We start from the raw sequence: 20,522 nt of genomic DNA, 5'->3' as shown, positions 1-20,522 counted from the left end.
ATTTATAAAATTAGAGGGTTCTGGAAATTTCAGTTTTTACATCATTTTTCTTTTGAGAATGTTTTAGTAGATGTTTTCTAAAAATTACTATTTCAGTTGAAAAGTGGTAGAATAGTTAGCTTTAGACTTAATTTAGGCAATAATATCACCAATGACAATTTGTATAAATTAGAGAATACAGAGGTTCCAGTGGGGTTTTTTTCCTCTGCTCATCTCATTCCAGCTTTATTATTTTATGCTTACCAAAACAAAGGATTTCCCCTTATTATTTCTTAATTGAGTAAAGGTTCTTTAAGTTGGGCATGACCACTGAGATATCATTTTGGAAGAGAAATGTTTTCATGCAGAAAAAAAATATTAAAAGTCAATTTAGCTTTTCCTCTCCAGCGTGCTATCTTACCTGTTTTTTTCTTGTAACTTAGTTATTTCATTGGTTTGATCTGAAATCTGCCTTTCTAATTTGTTGGTTGAAAGAGAATGTTCCAGAAGCTGAAGTTCGAGTCTTGTTGTCTGATTTAATACCTAAATTAAATAAATAAAAAAGCAACTTTGAAAACCCAAGCTAAGGTTTTTTTGTGTCTAGTTATAATTTAATCCTATTCTAGGGTTAGTAGTTATCGCATGTAGAAAATAAAATAAAAATATGTATTTTTCATCATATAATCTGAAAGATGTACGTGTGCATGCATATATATACTGATTTGGGCATAAATACATTAATTAGGATTATAATGGAAAATGCTCAGAATTACTGTAGTTTTTTGTTCAACCATCAAACAAATGCATCATAATTTATATTTCCACTTATCTTTATCCTGAGGAATGTTTCAGTGGTGGTTTTATAAACCACATTTGTGATTCAGTGTTTCAAAATTACTTTGTCCATTAGCTTTCTAATGAGGTAGATGAGAATCAGTATGTGAAATCTATTTACCCTTGGGGGGATTCTGAGTGACTGCATGCCTGCAGAAAACGCACCTCTCCCCCACAGATTTCCTGTGTTTCCCTGAAGAAAGCAGGGGAAGGGGGGAGGGCGGGAGGCGACCATGGGCGCACTTTGTGGGAGGGGGGTTGTCCCCCGCCAAACAGAGGCGAGGCTTGGGGGGGGGGCACAGGGGCTACATGTGCCTGCTTCCCCCCCGTCCCCATTCTGCCGCTGGCTCTGCAGCTGAACGCTGCCTCCTTGGTCCCAGTGCCGGTTGTGCTCCCCCGCTAAACAGACCCATCGAACCCTCACCCTGACAAACCCTACCCTGCTACACCTGGACCCCTCCAAGCCCCCCACCCCACTGATCCCCAACCAGCTGCATCTGGACCTCCACCCCATCAAGCCCCACTCCTCCAGCACTTGGACCCCACACCCAGACCCCCCCACGGAGCCCCAACCACCTTCACCTAGATCCCCTGAAGAATTTTTAGGTGCAGAATTTTAAATTTGGGGGGGCAGAATTCCCTCAGGAGTATTTATTGTATTTCCTCTTTAAAGAATAATTTCCTATGTAAGATTTTTCCCATTCTGGTGTGAATATATAAAGCATTTTCTTTTAATATGGGTGGCCATATCCTGGCCATGTTGAAGTCCTTGGGAATATTGCCTTTGACATTCAGTGGGACCAGACTGTCACAGGTGTCTAGAAGTGAAAAAACATCATTTGGATTGAACTGTTTACCATGTGACCAAATTTTTAACAGACTCATTCCATGGTTTCAGTTTTAGTAAACCATTTTCTTATCTAAGTTCCTTTTTATTCAGAATTACATCTACCACTGAAAAAAACAATAGTATTGTGATGTGGCATGGAAGATCAGTTTTGCTTTGTTACGTTACGTTCTTATGTGTGTTCTCTAGACAATGTCAGTTTTTTGTTTTAGAATAGCTTTTTTTAGTTCATCAGAATTTGGCTTTAGTTGACAGGAAGAATTGATTACTCACATCCTTCATGTTAAATAGTCATTCAGGACATGATTTCACAGTTAAGTGTAATTGAGAATTATTGCCAAAGAATGAGTGTCCTTGAGAGAGCAATTGTTTGGTTAATCTCCTTCTGTTAATTAATTACGCTTTTAACCTACTCAACAGTAATTTCAGAGAAAGAAAGTTGCAGTGACAGTCTTTCTCCTAGTTGGGTAATTTCTGTAAAGACTTTATTGTGAGTGGATACAAATATTTTCTCAGCAAGTGAAAAAACATGGGGATCCTTGAAAAATGGTGGTCCTTAGTGATAAAGCCATTAAGATGTGTTTAACTTGCTTCTGACCGGAGCCATCAGTTTACCATACAGACTCAAACAAATATATATTGTAGCTGACAAATTACCTCTTCCAAATAACCAGATAATATCTATAAATAGCAGTATGTGCTGTGAATATTTATTAGTTAATATTTGTACAGTACTTTGAACATATGAACTATAATATAAATGCTAAATATTTTAAATATCTGCTATAGAAATACATATCTGAATTTGCCTACCATGTTAACAGAAGTTACAAAATACACAATGCATTTTACTTCAATCCAGGATTTATCCTTATATATCTTACTCTACAATTTAGAACTGTTTGCTGAGGTGTTTAGAAAAAATCAGTTTTTGATGATTTGTCTGCTAGCAGAACAAATGCTTTTCAATTAGAGCAATAATTAATGCTACACCTTTAAATTCATTCACTTTGAAAAATGTGCATCACTTATTGTGTGGTAATTGTTAAATTGTTTTTTTTAACTATATCAATAAGATAAAAGAAGGTATGTGGTTATTCAGTAGTGACCATACTTGTGGATACAGTTGTCTTGAGCTTTAAACCAGTGCTGGAATTCTGAAAAGTTTTTCCACTTACAGTATGGGAACTTCTCAGATTCTTTTAAAGACCTACACTTGAAGTGGGACTTTTACACTGAAGTCAACTAGGAAAAAAAATTGCTATTTACTTTTTCCAGTAGCTTCCTCTAATTCCTCAGCCTTTCTTCCACTCATTTAATCTTCTTATGATTCATCCAACAGTGAAATCATAAATATGTACTTATGACATTAGTGTCTTATGGTGGAGATGACTGTGATTATCCTAGATTCATTATGATCTCACAGCAGTATTCACAAGGAGCGAATAAGCTATCATGGAGAACATTTATTGATTAGGAAAAAATAAAATAAAGTACAGAAATAAGAATCATTTTTATTTTTACAGTACTCTGAAGCGTACGAAGTCATTTAACAGATCAGAAGCATGGTCCCTGTCCCAAAGAAGATAAAACCCAGTTTAGCTGTGACCTGACAAATGGGAGGTGAATAATTAGGAAGGGGAAGTAGTATGGGTTACAGCAGATCGTATGATTACTCAGTTTAGTCTGGGGCATATCTTGGAGGTTTTAAGTGTATTATTTATTAAAGAAATATGTAGCTAACATTTTAAAATTTCCCTATTATGACAATCCCTTGTATGGGTTGCTCCAAAGCCCACTAAAGTCAATGAGAATCTGAAATTTATTAAAAAAAGAGGAACAGGAGTAAGCTTTCGTGGACTACAGCCCACTTCTTCGGATGCATAGTGGGCTGTAGTCCACGAAAGCTTATGCTCTAATAAATTTGTTAGTCTCTAAGGTGCCACAAGTACTCCTGTTCTTCTTTTTGCGGCTACAGACTAACACGGCTGCTACTCTGAAACCTGAAATTTATTACTTACTTGAGCTTCAACATCTGTCAACTTGCGGGTCTGTTCAGCTGTTTGATTCAGTAGGTTTGTGCCTATTTCAATCATTACTGCAGTCTGATTCTGCACTGCATTTTGCTGGATCTCTACCATTTCTTTCTTCATATTGTCTTGGATGTAATTCTCAAGCTATATGGTGAAAAGAAAGAAGATAATGGCTTTCTTTACATTTTTGTTTAAGAGTATAGTCAACATGCATACTAGGTTGCTAAATCAATCTCCTCTTAGGCCTTGTCTATCAGTCTTTTTTGTGAAAAATTTCCCTTGGGGTACGTCTATACTACCCGCTAGATCGGCGGGTAGTGTTCGATGTATCAGGGATTGATTTATCGCGTCTCGTCTGGACGCGATAAATCGATCCCTGAATCGACGCCCGTACTGCACCTCGGGAGGAGTAAGTGGAGTTGACGGGGGAGCCGCAGCAGTTGACTCGCTGTCGTGAGGATGGCCAGGTAAGTCGAGCTGAAGTTGCGTATCTTAGTTCAAACCTCCCCCTCCGCCCCCTCCCCGCTAGTGTAGCCCAGGCCTTAATTGCTAACATGGATTTAGCTCCACCACAGGGAGCAATGGCAGGAGTGCATGCCTAGTTAAGAATCTTGTGGCTACCAGAGTTAACCACTATTGTGTAGACCTATTCTGGGCAGGTTTAGAAATAACAGATGTTAAAATGCTGGCAGCCACTTTGAACCTTGTCTATACTAGCACTCCCACCATTGTTACCACCAGAGGAGCTGCACCAGTGTTAGTAATCATGGAAAATTTTAGAAGACAAAGGCCTAAGAGTTTAGTCACCTTCCTGTTTCAAGACTTCAGAAATATTTTGAAGAGCATTTTTTAGCTGCATGATTAAATGTTAAAGATCAGAGATGAAATCCGATTATTTATTTATTTGTGTGTGTGAGCATATTATTCAAGAGCCTTTCAAACAGATGAAACCTAGGGTGAGCCATTTTGGTTACTATAAACACCACATGTCTAGGAATGCAAAAATAAAAGCTGCTGAAATTATTTAATTCTTCTAAAATCACTCCAATGACCAAATAGACATTTATTTATTTTTTGTAGTCCTTATACCAAATAGAGCATGCAGATGCTCGCAAAGAACTAGTTAGAGGACAGGTAAGGTTTCAAATAATTTGATAGCGTCTTTCAGTCTCTCTGAATTGTCTGACAGCAGTTTGATTTTTCTCAAATGTATTCAGAATTATTCTTTGTATAATTTCTGCAAATAATTCCTGGTTTGTAGTTTGCTCATAATTGGTTTGCTCTTTTGACTGGAGATATAGGTCACATGGCATATTTATTTCCTGAATGGGGATGAGTCATTTAGATCAGCTTTCTAGTAAAAACATCAATGAAGGCGCATTCAAAATCCACTTTATTTGACTGTTTTCTATAATCATTAGAAGTTGTTCTTTTGGCAAAAATTTCTGTTGGTAAATTGGAACCTGATTTGGCAAGATGCTTAAACGTGTGGGTAGTCTCATTGATGTCAATGGAATTATTCACGTGTTCAAAGTTAGGCACCTGCTAAAACAGGGCCTTAGTTCCAGGGTGGATAAAAATCAATGATTTTTTTTCAAGAAAATAAAAAGAAATCAGATTTTTTTTATTTAAATCGGATTTTTGATAGGTTTTTCCCTCAAAAAGCATTATCTAAAGTTTGTTTTAATTAAGATACATTATAGCTCAAAGATATCTCATCATGGAATGAGGATTATAAATTCTAATTCTATAGTATGAGACAATATATTCATGTAATGTTTAAGAAAAGTTTTGTAAATGAGTTCCGATAGTTCATGGATTAGGGACCCAATTTTATGGGGTTCAAGGGGCTTCTCTATAGATTATATAGGTTAATCTTTCTATCTACCCAATGGGACTCAGTGCTCAGTCTAGAAGATACCATCAGAGATGCTTAGTATTGCAGTTCTCAAACTGTGGATTTGTCTCTCCAGAGATAAAATGCTTGTTAACAGTAAAAAGTGTTTTTAAAGTCCATATTTTCAGACCTCAACCCTATTGTCCTTCTGCAAATTTGTGTACACAGAGTCAATCCCTTACTCCTCTCTAAAGGTGCAGTTTCAAAAAGTTCAATGAATAGAAGTTTGGTGGGGGCAGAATAGATCTGGACAAGGAGAAGAAGTCTGGAGATAAATGTGAGAAGGGAGGGACAGGCTGTAGAAACAAAAGTGAAACTGTTTGATCAGCATATTCCAGAATGCACTTTTATGTAGAAATCCATGATTAAATCCACCCTGCTTAGTTCACTAGAATATTCACAGAAAGGGGCATGAACACAAGTGAAACAAACTGTTCTTTTTCTCTGAGCGAGTATTTGTTGAATTTTTAAGTATCCATTTCTAGGGCTGAAAGTCTATTCAATGATTTGGATGTAAAGAAAACATTTGGAACTTTGATAATTTAAGCTATTAATGAACTATTATTTAAGGCAACATGCATCACCGGGGCTGGGGGAGGAGAAGAAGGGGGGAGTTCAAACCCTATGTTATTCAAGTGAACTTCAAGGGTGAAAATCTGCATTTAAAAGAGAACCTGGGATACCAAGTTCCAGGAATATGAAATATTAAGACATTTTTCTTTGGTCCAGTCCCTTGTTAATCTTAACATTGTAAGTTTAGAGTTGCTGGGTTAAAAGTACAACTATAGTTGTCACCCTAAGGAATCAATGAGATTCCTTTTAGAATCCAACACATTTTGAAAGGTTCATTTTTAATAGTCTGAAGCTGCCAGGCTTTGCCTATATCTTGTTTAATTCAAAACCATTCACAAAACTAAATCCACAGAGCCTGAGATGAAGGGTTAAAATGGACTCTTTAAAATCATTTTATGGATTTCAGTACTATGTGAGTTAAAAAAAAAAAAAGGTATTCTTTCAAAATCTCAGGGTTTTAGAGCTTATATGAGTAAAATAAGTAAATAAAAACTTTCTCCCTGAGGATCTGAGAGGTTTTGGTCTCTATGATGAAACCTGTTAAAGAAAGAAAAGGAAGCTGGCATCTCCGAATTGCTTTTCAGAATTTCTGAAGCTTCACAGGCTTATAAGGCATAGAGGCTTTTCAGAAGAAGCAAGAAAGAAAAAAAGAAACCCCTGTTTGCTGAAGGGCCATGTGTTTTCCCAGTACTTTGGAATTAGAATTCAGCATCTCTCTCAAAACCCAGCATCTTTATGGGGTTAAATATAGCGCATACACCCCCTTTTCTCTTTTTACTGCTGCTTGTAAGAGAAAAAGTCTCTAACTATAGTCAATACATGAGACTTCAGTGAGTGTTAACTTCATGAGAATTCAGTGTCTCTGTTATTACATTAAGATTTTTAGGGGGGAAATGGTCAAACTCCAGCTGTGAAAATTTTTTAATGACCTGTTTTTTATTTATATTTTTATTTAGAAACTGATTTACCTGTAAATTCCCAGGAAATCTGTGTACTCGAAAGTGCTGTAATTTTGGAGAGAATACACAGTATTTGTCATACATATTAAAGTGGTTACATTCCTGTTTTTTAAATGCAAAATTCAATTCAACCTTAAAAAGAAGCACAACTCACAGAACCACATAATAAATAGACTTCTAAGGTTTTGTTTTGAAGGATCGGGGAAAGGTGGTAGATTTCTGATAGAATTTGAAAGAAGGCACAATATGACAATATTCTAACTGCACTATGTAGTGATATTTTCCAAGGTTTTTTTTTATCATGGAAGTTGGTACTGGATGAAATTTTTGTGTAAAAAACATATGTTAAATACATGTTAATGGCACCTAATTAAAGAAAGTAACCCTGAGTGAATTCACAGAAAAGTAACCCTTTTAACCCACAGATTTCGATCCCAAAGCTTTTAGAAAGAGTTCAAAAAATACTTTAAAAATTAATTTATTTCATAGTTAAGGCTTTTAGTACAACCAGAATAAAACATTTGTAGACACACACATAAAGCACTTTATTTAGATGTAAAATCTGGACTGTCAACCCTTATTACTTCAAATCATATTAAATTATAAAATTTGACAGAAATATTTAACTTAAGTTGCCAAAAGAATGAGGGCAGATCAATCATATTGGAACACATTCTAAAACATCATTATTATAGCCAAGATTTTTTTTAAACAAACAGCAAGCTTGAAATTGGTGAGGGAAAGAAAAACATGTAGTATCTGTTAATAGAAAATTATCTTTCAGCTGCTGGTTTGAGTATATTATTAATCACTTGCAGAAAGAATTGACTTGCCAATTCCAATTCTTAGCTAAATGAAGAATCTTTGTGATCCATATTGTTTAGTTTGTGTTCATCTTACAGAACAACTTTGCTAATAGACTAACAAATGATTTGCGCTTTCTGGAGACATTTTAATTTGTACTTAATCCATTTAAAATTATAAATGAGATTTTGGTTTTGTTTTCTTGAATGCTAAATGGTTTATCTAAATTACTAAACATTCATGTCCTTGGCAGCAATTATTGTTTTAATAATACACACATTAAAATCCCTACTTTGCCAAGTGCTAACCCCCATGAATGGCACAAATAAGCATATAATACATGATGCAGATCTCGGTCTCAAAGATCCCTGGCTGGAGCGAACAATCAAACTTTTTAATGAAAGTAGGCTCATCCTGCTAACAGCCACGTCTGTGCCCTAGAAATGAGAGACATGTGCCATCAACCATGAGTCCCTAACCCACCCTTGTAATCCAACTAATGAAGCCTTGCCATAATAGGTGAGGATGAAATTGACTAAAAACTAAAACAAAAGGGAAACAGATTAGCTCATTTATTGTGGAACCTAAGAAAGATGGATGTAAAGTATCATCAGAATACAATTAATGAATGTAAATTAAGCTTCTCATTTTTATTAATATCACATTATTAATTATGGGTATTAATCTAATTTATAACACAGTTAACAACATTTGTATTTTAACATCTAGTTTTAAGATGTTAGTACTTCTAAGGAGGGAGTGAAAATAATAGTAGGTGGAAATAAGTTATTATGGTAACTATGATTAAAGCATGATGTTAACAAATTGGTTGAAGTAACTGATATCTGCTATTGAAATGAGCATGATCTTTTATTTAGTTTTCAGTCCAGAAAACACAAATCTAATACAAATTACCTCTCAGCAGGATGAGATGGGAGGAGAGAAGAGAACCCACAGCAATTACTATTAACTGCTTGCTTATTTCCTTATAGCATTCTGAAACTACTGTGCATGCAGTGTGATTATAATCCCTGACTACACTGAGAATTTTAGGGAAGTCTCCCACAGATACTTTAGCACTGGCATAGCTCCTCTGGTACTAGCAACGATGGTAAAAATGCCTGCAGCTGAACTACACTCGTGCCTCTACCACTGTTAACCTTGTTGGAGCTGCATTTCTATTGGTGAAATGGTACACAATTTCTGTGAAATCCTCAGTGTAGCCTTAGGCCTGGTCTACACTGGGTGGAGGATCAATCTAAATTACGCAACTTCAGCTACGCGAATAACGTAGCAGAAGTGGACATACTTAGATCGACTTACTGTGGTGTCTTCACCTCTGTGAGTTGACTGCTGCTGCTCCCCTGTCGACTCCGCCTGCACCTCTCAAGGCCTTGGAGTACAGGATTCGATGGGAGAGCGCTCAGGGATCGATTGATCGCATCTAGACTAGACATGATAAATCGACCCCCGCTGGTCGATCACTGCCTGCCGATCCAGCGGGTAGTGTAGACATACCTTTAGGCTTTGTCTATACTACCACTTTTGTCAGTAAAATGTTTGCCAGTCAGGGGTGTGAAAAAACATACTCCTGACCGACATAAGTTTCACCGACAAAAATGCTGGTGTGGAGAGGCTCTCCTGCCGACATAGCTAATGCTGCTCATTGGGGTGGTTTAATTATGCTGGCAGGAGAGCTCTCTCCTGCCAGCAAAGAGCGGCTACTGGTGAAAACTTACAATAGCACAGCTGTAGCAGGATAGCTGTACCGCTGTAAGGTCCGTAGTGTAGACATAGCCTTATCCATCAATAGAATATGAGACTATCTGAGTTTGGGCCATCTGCACTAAAATTCAGGCTCTCAAAGAGATCTCCCAGATTCTGCAATAAAGGGGATGCAGTTAAGAAGAGAAATCTGTAGCAAGTAGGTCATTGAGAGATTTCAGCCATCTGGGGAAGTGCACACCCAACAGACAGAAGGAAAAGTTGACAATAAAGAGCTAAAGAGAGGAGAAATGTACTGCACCCAGCCTCCTAAGAGAAAAATAGAGCTGAAGAATTAATTAAGCTTGGTACTTCGATTGGATGGCAGAAGAGGAAAGCCTGAACTGCTGACTCACATGTGAAGAAATATCTGAGGAGTAAACTCAGAGAAGAGAGGTCTGAGGGGAAAAAAACAAGAAAAGGCGCCTAAGCCGCTTACCTCAGTTTGTTGCAGGGATGTAGAGAGGAGAATTTTTTGAGCATAGCAGAGGTTTTCCCGAGAAACTAAAAACCGTTTCATGCCCATAAGGTGACAATAGGATGCCTAACAGAATAGACTTAGGACTAGTCTGTAGCACAGTAGGTTTGCCAGTACAGCTATACCAGCAAACTCTCCCAATATAGCTTATACTGGATCCCCAAAGGAAATAAACTATACCATCAAAAGCACTTTTTGGGTGGTATAACTGCATCTAGAATAGGGCTTTTGCCATTAGAGAAATATTGTGTAAAAAAAAAAAAAAAAAAAAAAATCACTCCTCTAACTACTATACCAGCAAAAATTTTCAGTGTAGATTTGGCTTAACACTTAGCAGTCCATTGTAAGGATAGCAGTAAGAGGAGGTGTCCTCACAAAGTTGTCCTATCCCTGTGGTCAAGAGGCCTGCAATGTCAGTTGATCATTTTCCTATTGTTTGTTTAAAGCCCTGCTCTCTCCCCTCTTTTTCTTTTCTCTGACAAACACTGAGAAATATGGTGAGACATGAAAGTAGGAGACATAGCAAACCTCCATATTTTCAGCAGAGGAGGTAAGAGTTTGAGAAGGCCATTTCTGACCCTCTTTTTATGTTAATACTGTTTTTCAGCATGCCTATTAATCCCTTCCCCCAGAAATAGCTATAGTGGTTGTGACACATTCTATATGATTTTATGAAAATATGCTAATGAGTGTGACTATAAATATGCTTCATGCAAAAGGTCTCTTGTAAGGTATCATTACAAAGCTTATAATCTACTGAGTGCGGTCATCCTATTTGTATAAATGTACCACTCTTGTATCAGATACAAGAGAAATATGAAATATAACTCTGAGGGCCTATTGTAATTATGCAAAGTGTGGGCCATTAATGTTGGTTTGGAATCTTGATGACTCCCATCAGCCAGGACAATTGACTGCAGATGGCTCTGTTTTACAGTATTTGCAAGTCTTCCTGTATACGTGTGTGCTGGCTTGTGGGTAATGAAGTCTTATAGTGACATGTGATCATGTCACCTGAACTGGAATCCATCTTTAACCTGGTGCCTTTCCATTGAGAAGGTGGAGGTGGGAACCCAGAGAGGGACAAAGGATTCCCGCCTGATGCAAAAACTATATAAATGGGTGGAACAGAACAAAGTGAGGCAGCCATCATGAGGAATCCCTAGCTACCACCTGAGCTGGAACAAGGGCTGTACCACGGGAAAGGATTTTGCCCTGATAAGGAAGGCATCCAGTCTGTGAAAGAGACTTATGAAAACATCTTTCAGGGTGAGATTTTATCTGTATTCAGTTGTATTAGAGTAGCAGCCGTGTTAGTCTGTATCCGCAAAAAGAACAGGAGTACTTGTGGCACCTTAGAGACTAACAAATTTATTTGAGCACAAGCTTTCGTGGGCTACAGCCCACTTCTTCGGCTTAGATTTGCGTGTTTTATTTTATTTTGCTTGGTAATTCACTTTGTTCTGTCTGTTACTACTTGGAACCACTTGAATCCTACTTTCTGTATTTAATAAAATTACTTTTTACTTAATTGACCCAGAGTATGTATTAATACCTAGGGCGGGGGAGTGTATAGAGGGCAAACAATTTATGAGTTTACCCTGTATAAGCTTTATACAGGGTAAAACCAATTTATCTGGGAGTTGGACATCTGAGTGTTAAAGACAAGAACACTTCTGTAAGCTACTTTCAGTTAAGTTTTCAGCTTTGGGGCAAGTAATTCAGACCCTGGGTCTGTGTTGGAGCAGATTGGCGTGTCTGGCAGGGAAAGCAGGGGCAGAAGTAGTCTTGGCACATCAGTCTGGCAGTTCCCAAGGGGGTTTCTTTGATTCAACCCGTCACAGTTGTCTTCGCATATAGTGCTATAGTAGCACAGCTGTTGTGCGTTAGTGAAGACACTACTCTGCCAACAGGAGAGCGTCTCCGCTTGGCGTAGTTAATCCACATTCCCAGGGAGCACTCCCCTCAACATAGTGCTGTCTGCATAGGGGGTTAGATTGTTATAACTGTCGCTCAGGGATGTGGATTTTTCACACCTGTGAGTGACGTAGTTATACCAATATAGATTTGTAGTGTAGACCTGGCCGTAGTTGTCCTCAGGTTTTGACTATATTCAGCAGTGTGCTCTACAAATTATGTATTTTAAACTTTTGTAATGTACTGAACATTACTTGGCATTATGGAACACGAGTGAGTTAATATTCAAATTTACAAAGAGCTCTTCTTCAGGTCTGGGAAACATACTCAGAGTGTCACAGCTATATACAAGATGGAACAGATTGTTTAGCATAAACAGTTGACATATTTCAAGGGACCATTCATGGTAAAGTGGCCCATTAATAGCTCTCCAGTCATACATGGGGAAGGGGGGAGGAAGCTGGGGGTGAATTAAATGGGTTATAGATTGTTGTAATAAGACATAAATCCAGTTTCTCTATTCTGTCCATGATTTTTAGTATCTAGCAAAGTTATGAATTAAAGCTCAAGGCTTGTCTTTTGAGGGTGTTGTGCAGGTTTCCTTTGAGAATGAGGATTGAGTGGTCAGATATAGAATGATTGCTTTGTGAAAGGTGGTCACCCACAGGTATATTTGTTTTTCTGTGAGAGTTCATTCAAGAGCTTAGTGATTGTCTGGTTTCATTCACATAGTTGTTATTAGGGCATTTAGTGCACTAGATGAGGTACAGCACATGTTGTGATAGGCATGTGTAGGACCCATGGACTGTGAAAGGTGTGTTGTGGGGAGTGTTGATCATAGTGGCAGTGAAAATGGTGTCTACAGGGTTTGCATATTTTATGGTCAGGTACTGTTTTGATGGGGTTCAGGAAAGATTTCTTTCAGGATGTGTTCCCCATGTGTATGGGTTGTAATTGTTTGATACCCCATATCCCAGTGTGGGGTGGTAAGTGACAACTAGTGGTGTGTGCTCAGAGGGGGCTATATTTTTGTATTGAAGCAGGCTCTTCAGGGTGTTTGGGATGGACTGTTTCATGATGCAATCTGTTTCTCTGGAGTGTCCTTATTTCGTGAAAGTGGTTTTAAGTGTGTAAGGTATATATCCTGGACTTCCTGTGGTACCTACAGTTTTGGCTATAGATAAGTTTTCTTGGTGTTTGACATGGTCACTGGATCTGTGAAGATAGATCCATGGGTTTCTTGTATATAGTTTTCTGTAAGGTTCCATTGTTGAAGCTGATTGTGCTGCCCAAGAAGTGAATGTTAGTATGGGCGTGTTCTACAGAGAGTTTGATGGATGGGTGGCAGGGTTGTTGAAGTTGTGGAAGTCCTGTGAGGGAGTTTAGGTTATCCCTCCAGAGAATGAAATATCATTGATGTAGCTCAAGTATATCATTGGTTTCATGGTGCATTCAACCAGAAATTCTTCTTCAAGGTGGCCCATGAAGTGGTTGCCATACTGGTTAGCCATCCTTGTATCCATGGCTGTCCTCATAGTTTGGACAAAGTGTTTTGTTCTTGAATGTAAAATTATGTGTGAGGATGAAATGGATGAGTTTGACCATGTGATTGGGGTAGATATCTCAGGGTTATCCATTATCTGGTAAATATATGACGCAGGCAGTGATGCCATCATTGAGTGATGTTGGTGTATGACATCCATAGTGGTAAGGTTGGTGTCTCTTTCACCAACAGAAGTTGATCCGGTAAAAGATTTTACCTCAACCACCTTGTCTCAATAATATCCTGAGATCAACACGGCTACAACAACACTGCATACATTCTGGAACATAGCAATTATTTTGTGCAATTAGTCTCCTAAATTGATTTAGAAAAAATCTGAGGGGAAAAAATTAAAGTAAAACAAGGTCTGCATAATTTTTAGTTAGGAAAATATGTATAGTTGCTTTGTTTCTAAATACTGTATTCACTACGTTGTCTAAGCTTCCTGTTGTTTCTAATTCTCTAGACTTTATTGGACAAAATGAAAGAGATTGAAAGAGTCACAGTACTGTCTTAAAAAAATAAAATAAAAAAATAAGTATACCTCTAGCACAATTGGGCCTTGGTCTCACTTTATTGCCTGTTTCAGAGTGTCTGCTGTATGGCCCCATTCAGTTTCTCACTGGCTGACTGAGTCACATGAGGTAGCATCTGTCCCACAACCTGGAACATCTTTTAAAGCACTTCCCCCAAATGTATAGATGCGGCAGTGGGAATTAGTTCAGGTGGCCCTGGTGGAACTCCTGGGAGTGCTAACCCACAGGTGCATTCTTGCTCTGCCTGGAGATCATAGTTTATATAGACTTAAAATACAAGTCTCTGAAATCTACATAATTTAAATGACTATGTTTTTAAATTTAAAGCCAAGAGATTAAATATTACATTTTATGTTTTTATTTGAAATTAAAAGCTACACTAAGTGTTGCTTAAGGTGATATTTCCTGTATGTCAATGAACATGTATAACAGTGAAATATATTCCAGTCTTTATACAAAGGAAAAAGTATAATTTGGTTAAACATATGAGCATACAAGTTTTCATCGTTCTTACAGGTACAGAAACATTTTTCCTGAATTATCAAATTTGAGAAATCTTAAGCCAGTCTTTGTCAGTGGGGTTCCTGAACTCAGATTTAGCTATCATTTATACTGTAATATAGAAGGAATGAAAAATGATACTAATTGTTCTCACCATACTCTGCATTCATTTGCTCACATTTGTCTCTGCATGGCTGTAACTTCTCAGTAATATGAAGGCTAAACACTGTTAATATTTCTATTTTTCAAACATTCTAGTTTTCTTTACCTCCATATCTGTTTTCACTTTCTGTCAATATTACTATTAACTAAAATGGAAGCATAAATTGAAAATATTGCTAGCACTTTCATGTTCCATTTATATTACTGGACCTAAGGAAACAAATGTTAAAGTATTATCTTCATGCTTAAAAAAAAAAAAAAGCCAGCTTCATTTGCCTGTTTGTGATCCATGTTCTCTTTGTATAAAAATTCCCAATTAAAAGTATGTAACATGAGGTTTTGTTGCAACAGTATTAGAAAAATAAAATAAATCTTGTTCCATTTTACTAAAAGCCAAAACGGAAACAGGAATTTAGTGTCCTGTAACTTGAAGAAAAATGAATAGACTATAAAATAAGCACATGATTTCAGGCTGGAAGAAAGTCAGTTTAAAATTGTTTGCAGTGTTGTCAATTTAAAACTGGTTTGTTGCTGTTGATGCTTAGGGCAGGAAGTCCCTTTAGACTTCTGTTTCACAAGGGAAAAATAATCCCCTTGAGAATGCATGTGGCAATGCTTGAGAAGCCTACAGTATTCGTTCTTTACATGCCCTACTGAGTGTATTTGTGCCAGGCCAGGCCTCCTGCTAAGCTTTTCTCTCATCTCTCTTTCCTGTTGTCCAAAAAAAAAAAAAAGTGAAAGTAAAAACATAAATTAATAATATCGGGACGTGCATTGGGACATATTGGAAAATGTTCACAATACAATTTTATAATAAAATGCTAAGGGTTTAAGTGATTAGTGTTTAGAATAGTAAATAAGCATATAAAAGCAAATGATATCCCTGATGTCCCCTTCAGGGAAATAAACTGTTCAGATAAAGATGAAAATCAAATCTCCCATTAATGACATGAAACCTAATGAATATAAATACCTCCATTGTCTTCACAAGCATTTATAAAGAATGACCATCTCAAGAGATATAGTTTCATCTGAAAGCACAGTGGTTTATGTGGAACTTCTCAATACTAAAAGATTTTGCAGCATGATATGAATATTTTCCCTTACATATTTTGAGTAGTCATTATTACCCAAATGACTACTGTGAAAAAGCACAAGAGTACACATTAGGTAGAGAGGGATTTTCAGGTCTCAAGATATCCAAAAGCTCTTCATAATTCCAAATATTGCAATTTGTAATCTCACATATGCAAATCATATTTTTTTTCTAAATAGTTTGCCATTTAAAAGAGAATGAAGGTATTTTATATCCTTGACGATACTTAACATTGGGGTGGATGTATATTTTTTCTTTAGTATGCGCTAGACTGTAAATGAAAATAGACTCATATCTATTTTAATTTCTATGCTTGGGATTTCTTTAATATTCTTGGCAAATACGTGCATGCTAGAAAACATTGTAATAGTTTAAATCATTTTCTGTATAAAACCCAATGTGTAAATATATGAATAAAAGCAAAAAAAAACCCCACAACCTATTATATAATCAGAAATAGATGAAATTACCTGAGCTTTTATTCTAAAACACTGTTTTTCAGGATCAAAGCTAAGTGGCATTTGCTCTTAGAAGGCAGGGAAGGAATTCATAAAGTTCCCATTAGTCTAAAAATAAAGGACAAATAAATAAATAAACGTCTGAGTCATTAATGGCATTTTGCCGAAGTTCAGTAGCAATGAAGCCAGGAAGACAGTGAGTCAGTGGTGCTCCTGCTATTCACTGGAATGTGTATAAAAAGTCTTGTGTGAACATAATGAATGGGTTCATCCACACCACTTTAAGCTATTTAGAGTTAGGACTCCTTGTTTACAAAGTATATAAGTAACTTTGCCACACGTTACTTAATTTTTTATTCAAGATTTGTGTCAGGCCAAACGTTCATTAAATATTCTAACTTTTCTGGAGAGGGTGTGGGGTATCTAACACTTTTGCATTGTCAGTATTGGTAATATTTGTACAGCACCAACAATGAGCTTGGACCTTTTGCAGACAGGTATAAAGACGTGTTCCTGCCCTGAAGAGCATACGGTCTGAATAAACCGCCAGTATTCAAGATGTGAAGTAATCCTTTGCTACTTGCTTAGTCTGTTTTCAGCAGGACAGTGAACTGGATAGAACAAATAGACTATAGGTGGCTTGCTTCATCCCTGGTACTTATCACCAGGGATGCTCAGGGGTCTGTATGCATACAGGCATTGTCCAACTAATTTACTAAAATCATGAAGTTTTTAGGAAGTTAGTGGAGCTACTTGGGATTAAGCTCTCTCATTACCTTTTTATTGTACTTTAGTTCCCACATCCACGTCTGTTATAAACTTCTCCTTTGAGAAGATACCCTGTTTTACAAATGCCTCATGACATGGGTTGACCTATTATAACTGAATTATTTTAGGAGGTAAAAAGTAAAAACCTTCTTTCAAAATGTGCTAGTAGTGGAAATGCTAGGCATTCACAATTTGCTCTAATATTCTACAGTAGTGCTTTTCAGGGAAGCAGTAATCTTACTTTGCACCCACACCAGAAAAGAGAATGATTTGGAGTTCAGAGATCAAATGAGTTAGGAAGCTGGAGAACACAATTAGTCCCTCTTGTTGGTTATAAAATTTGGGTGTGTCTCATTTCAAGAGTGTGTTCTTAGCGTACCTTTTAGTGTGAACCCGTTAGATGCAGAATTATTGGCATTTTCCAGACTTTCAGAGAGGAAGCACTGAAAACATTCACAATATTCATTAAACTCTGGAACACTTTTGACTCCAAGTCAATAACATTTTATAAAATAAACCTCCTCTTTCTGAAGAAACTTCCTGTGAAAATCAGCCATTTACTTTTTTTAAGATGAAGACAGGCATGGTTTTGAATGTGTAGTATTTTGAACCAGTGCATACACTGTCGTTTGCTGATGTTGACTTTTAGTGGATTACATTTTATTGCTAACAATATACATTGTAATGTTCCTCCCAGTGTCAAATTTTTTTTGTTCAAGTTATTAATTGCAGAGATTTTTCTTTACAGATTGTAGTAACTCTCTCTAGGTTGTTTCCCTTATTGATGTTTTTTAGCGGGTCCTGGGAGCCTCTTGTTAAAATTTCACCACCAAACAGAAGGAAAGGTGGGAAGGATTTACCTGCCCCTTATGGAGTTAACCTCTCTGGATAGTACTAAAAGAAACCTGTCAGAGATGACATCCCTGAGGCTCCTAACAGTACTTCTGAAGAGAAAATGTTTGACCTTTAAGTGGACCAGATTGCACTAAATAGTAGGTCTTTCAGAAAAATGTATCTGGGAAGGACCTTGTAAGACCACCCTACTACAAAGTACACAAGCTGAATACTTTGCAACTTAATATGTTTGTTTGCCAAGTGGTGGAGGTTTTTTACTCCTTTCCTTTTATTGTTCCCTCTGCACAGTAGGAGCTTTCAAAGTATTCCAACCTGAAAAACAGCTAGAATGCTATCTGCCTAAGAACTAAGAAATTCAAATATCTGGAAGAAGATTAAAGTCCTATAGGTGACATGTAATACCTCTTAAAACACGACACTGCAAATGCTAATGATGGGAGTACTGCCTACTTCTGTGTTTAACACTGACGCTCGATGGAAATTATTTATAAATGTTATCACCTTAATTAAAAAGACTTCCCACCTCAATAGGCTGCTGCTTTCGAGTTGATTGTCCTTATTTATTTTGTTAAAAAGGCACCCACACAAAACCCCTGCATTTGTCATCTTCAATGTCTTCCTTCCAAACTTTGATCTCTGGATCACTGATGGGCCACAGAAAGCAGGGCGGTCATATAATAGTGTTGCCTCTTGTGTACAACTCCAGCGAGGACTCCTGAAAGCCGGGAGCCAGATCTGCCACTACTCTGTAAATGAAGCTGCCTCCTCCACACTTCCCAGAATCAAGAGCAGCCACTCTCTGGATAAAGTGGAAGCCATTGCCACTGGCAGCAGGCCAAGGGAAGCTCCCACCACATCTACTGAGAAATGAAGAGGCAACTATCAGGACAGGAGCTACCATGGGATGAAGCTGCTGCTATCTGCGGGAGCTGCTGCCAAGATCTGGGGCCCTGGGGGAGACATTGGGAACAATCTTCACTGAGGAGAGAGACTGCAGGAAGTAGTGTTCCCTCAAAAAACATCCTCGGGTGGGAGACACTGCCAAAGAGAGTGCCATTGCTGGAGGAGGTCACCAGAGGACCCAGGTCATCAATTCTTTAGGGCAGCATTTCTCAAATGTGACCATCATGGCCGCATGCAGCCACCAGGGGATTTTTCTGTGGCAAAGACAGCCTCCTGGGCAGAGATATGTGGGGAGGGAAAGAAAGTAGTGGTCCCTCTCTCCCTGCAATGCCCAGCTGTTGCTCCTGGCTGCCTTGGTGTTTGCTGGCACCATCAGCAGATCAGCGCCTTGCACCACACAGCCTCCTGGGGGCTCTGAGCGGTGCCTCTGCAGACACATGGGGTCAGTGTGTGTGCTCAGTGGGCTTCAGTCCTGGGCTCCAGCTCTGGGCTTCAGCCTGGGGCGGCAGGGTTTGGGCTTGGAAAAATTGTCAGAGCGACGACCAGCAGGGGTTGGTGGCCGCACTCTGAGGCCACCAAAAAATTGTTATGAGAACCCTTGCTTTAGGGTAAATTGGCCTGGAAAGAAAAGAAGGGACTAGGCTGAGGACCCAGAAGAAGAGGGATGGAGAGGTAAGGGAGTTTAAATAGTAGGGACTGAGGAGAAAGGAGCCTGGGTTGGGAGTCCTGAATAACAGGGGAAGTGGGGAAGAGGGAGGCTGGGCAGGGAAGCTGGGCCCAGAAAGAGTTAGAGGAGGAAATAAAGGGGCCCAAGCACTAGAAAAGAATGGGACATGAACAGGCCATGTAAGTGGCTGCATGTGGAAGGAGGCCAAAGAATCTGCAGGGGTTATGAATTGCAGGGAAGAGGGCTGAGAACTGATTTTAAAAACTGACGGAAGGAAGGGATTATTTTTTTATTTGCTTGAGGCTGGTGAGAATTGATTGCAAATGGGGAAATTCATTTGGAAAAATTATTGTTAAGTGAAAGGAGGATGGAGAATTAATTTTATATGAAAGGAAATGGATTGGATGGGGAACTGAGAAAGAGTGCTCTCTCGTGTGCTGGAGGAAGGTGGAGTGGCCTTTGTGATTTGTGCATATCAGTGTGATTGGATGGATGAAAATGGAGGTGCTTCATGAGATGGCCTCACTATTAACAGTTGCTCTACAATATGACAGTGCTTGGGACCCACTGCTCTAATGTACTATTCTATTGTCTTCCTGGAATATTAATTTTTTTAAAAAAGCTTCAAAAGAAAAATGCAGCAATCTAGTAACAAGACCCTTGTTGAAGCACAGTCTTAAGCTTTGTCCCCTTGTTCGGCAACCAGTAGTATTTTTACATCTTTTGCTGTTTAATGGTCTCATAATCCTTATATGTGCAATGGTTAGTACTTTCAAATGAGGCCACATTGTTTATATTGTGTTGTGGATGACATGCCCTTCTAAGTATCTCATTATTAACCTTAGATGTCCTTTTGGAATTTGTACCATGTTTCATTTTGTGTAGAGAATCTTTCAACAAGCTTGGTTGTTAAAGGCTCAAGAGAGAGTCATGATGGTATCCTTTTAT

General features: G+C 38.1%; 2 protein-coding genes across 7 annotated transcripts in view; one reads left to right on the top strand and one right to left on the bottom strand.

Annotated features, from left to right (window-relative positions):
- The window catches only part of MCPH1 (microcephalin 1), a 226,099-nt gene that overhangs the window by 141,428 nt on the left and 64,149 nt on the right, over positions 1–20,522 (top strand). The gene's annotated exons all lie outside the window — the stretch shown is intronic.
- The window catches only part of ANGPT2 (angiopoietin 2), a 64,510-nt gene that overhangs the window by 35,047 nt on the left and 8,941 nt on the right, over positions 1–20,522 (bottom strand). For 2 of the 4 annotated variants that reach the window (XM_034766365.1, XM_034766364.1), the window contains exons 2-3: positions 3,682–3,837; positions 401–522 (exon numbers count right to left, since the gene is read on the bottom strand). In XM_034766365.1, coding sequence (XP_034622256.1) covers positions 401–522; positions 3,682–3,837 — 278 coding nt within the window. Of the gene's footprint in view, positions 1–400; positions 523–3,681; positions 3,838–7,131; positions 7,153–16,393; positions 16,490–20,522 lie in introns of those variants that run through there. The other 2 variants (XM_034766366.1, XM_034766367.1) reach the window with 2 other exon arrangements.

This window comes from Trachemys scripta, chromosome 3 (assembly GCF_013100865.1).
Source record: "Trachemys scripta elegans isolate TJP31775 chromosome 3, CAS_Tse_1.0, whole genome shotgun sequence".
NCBI lineage: Eukaryota > Metazoa > Chordata > Testudines > Emydidae > Trachemys > Trachemys scripta.
The sequence above is the reverse complement of the archived record's forward strand: the minus strand, read 5'-3'. Positions and strand labels throughout refer to the sequence as shown.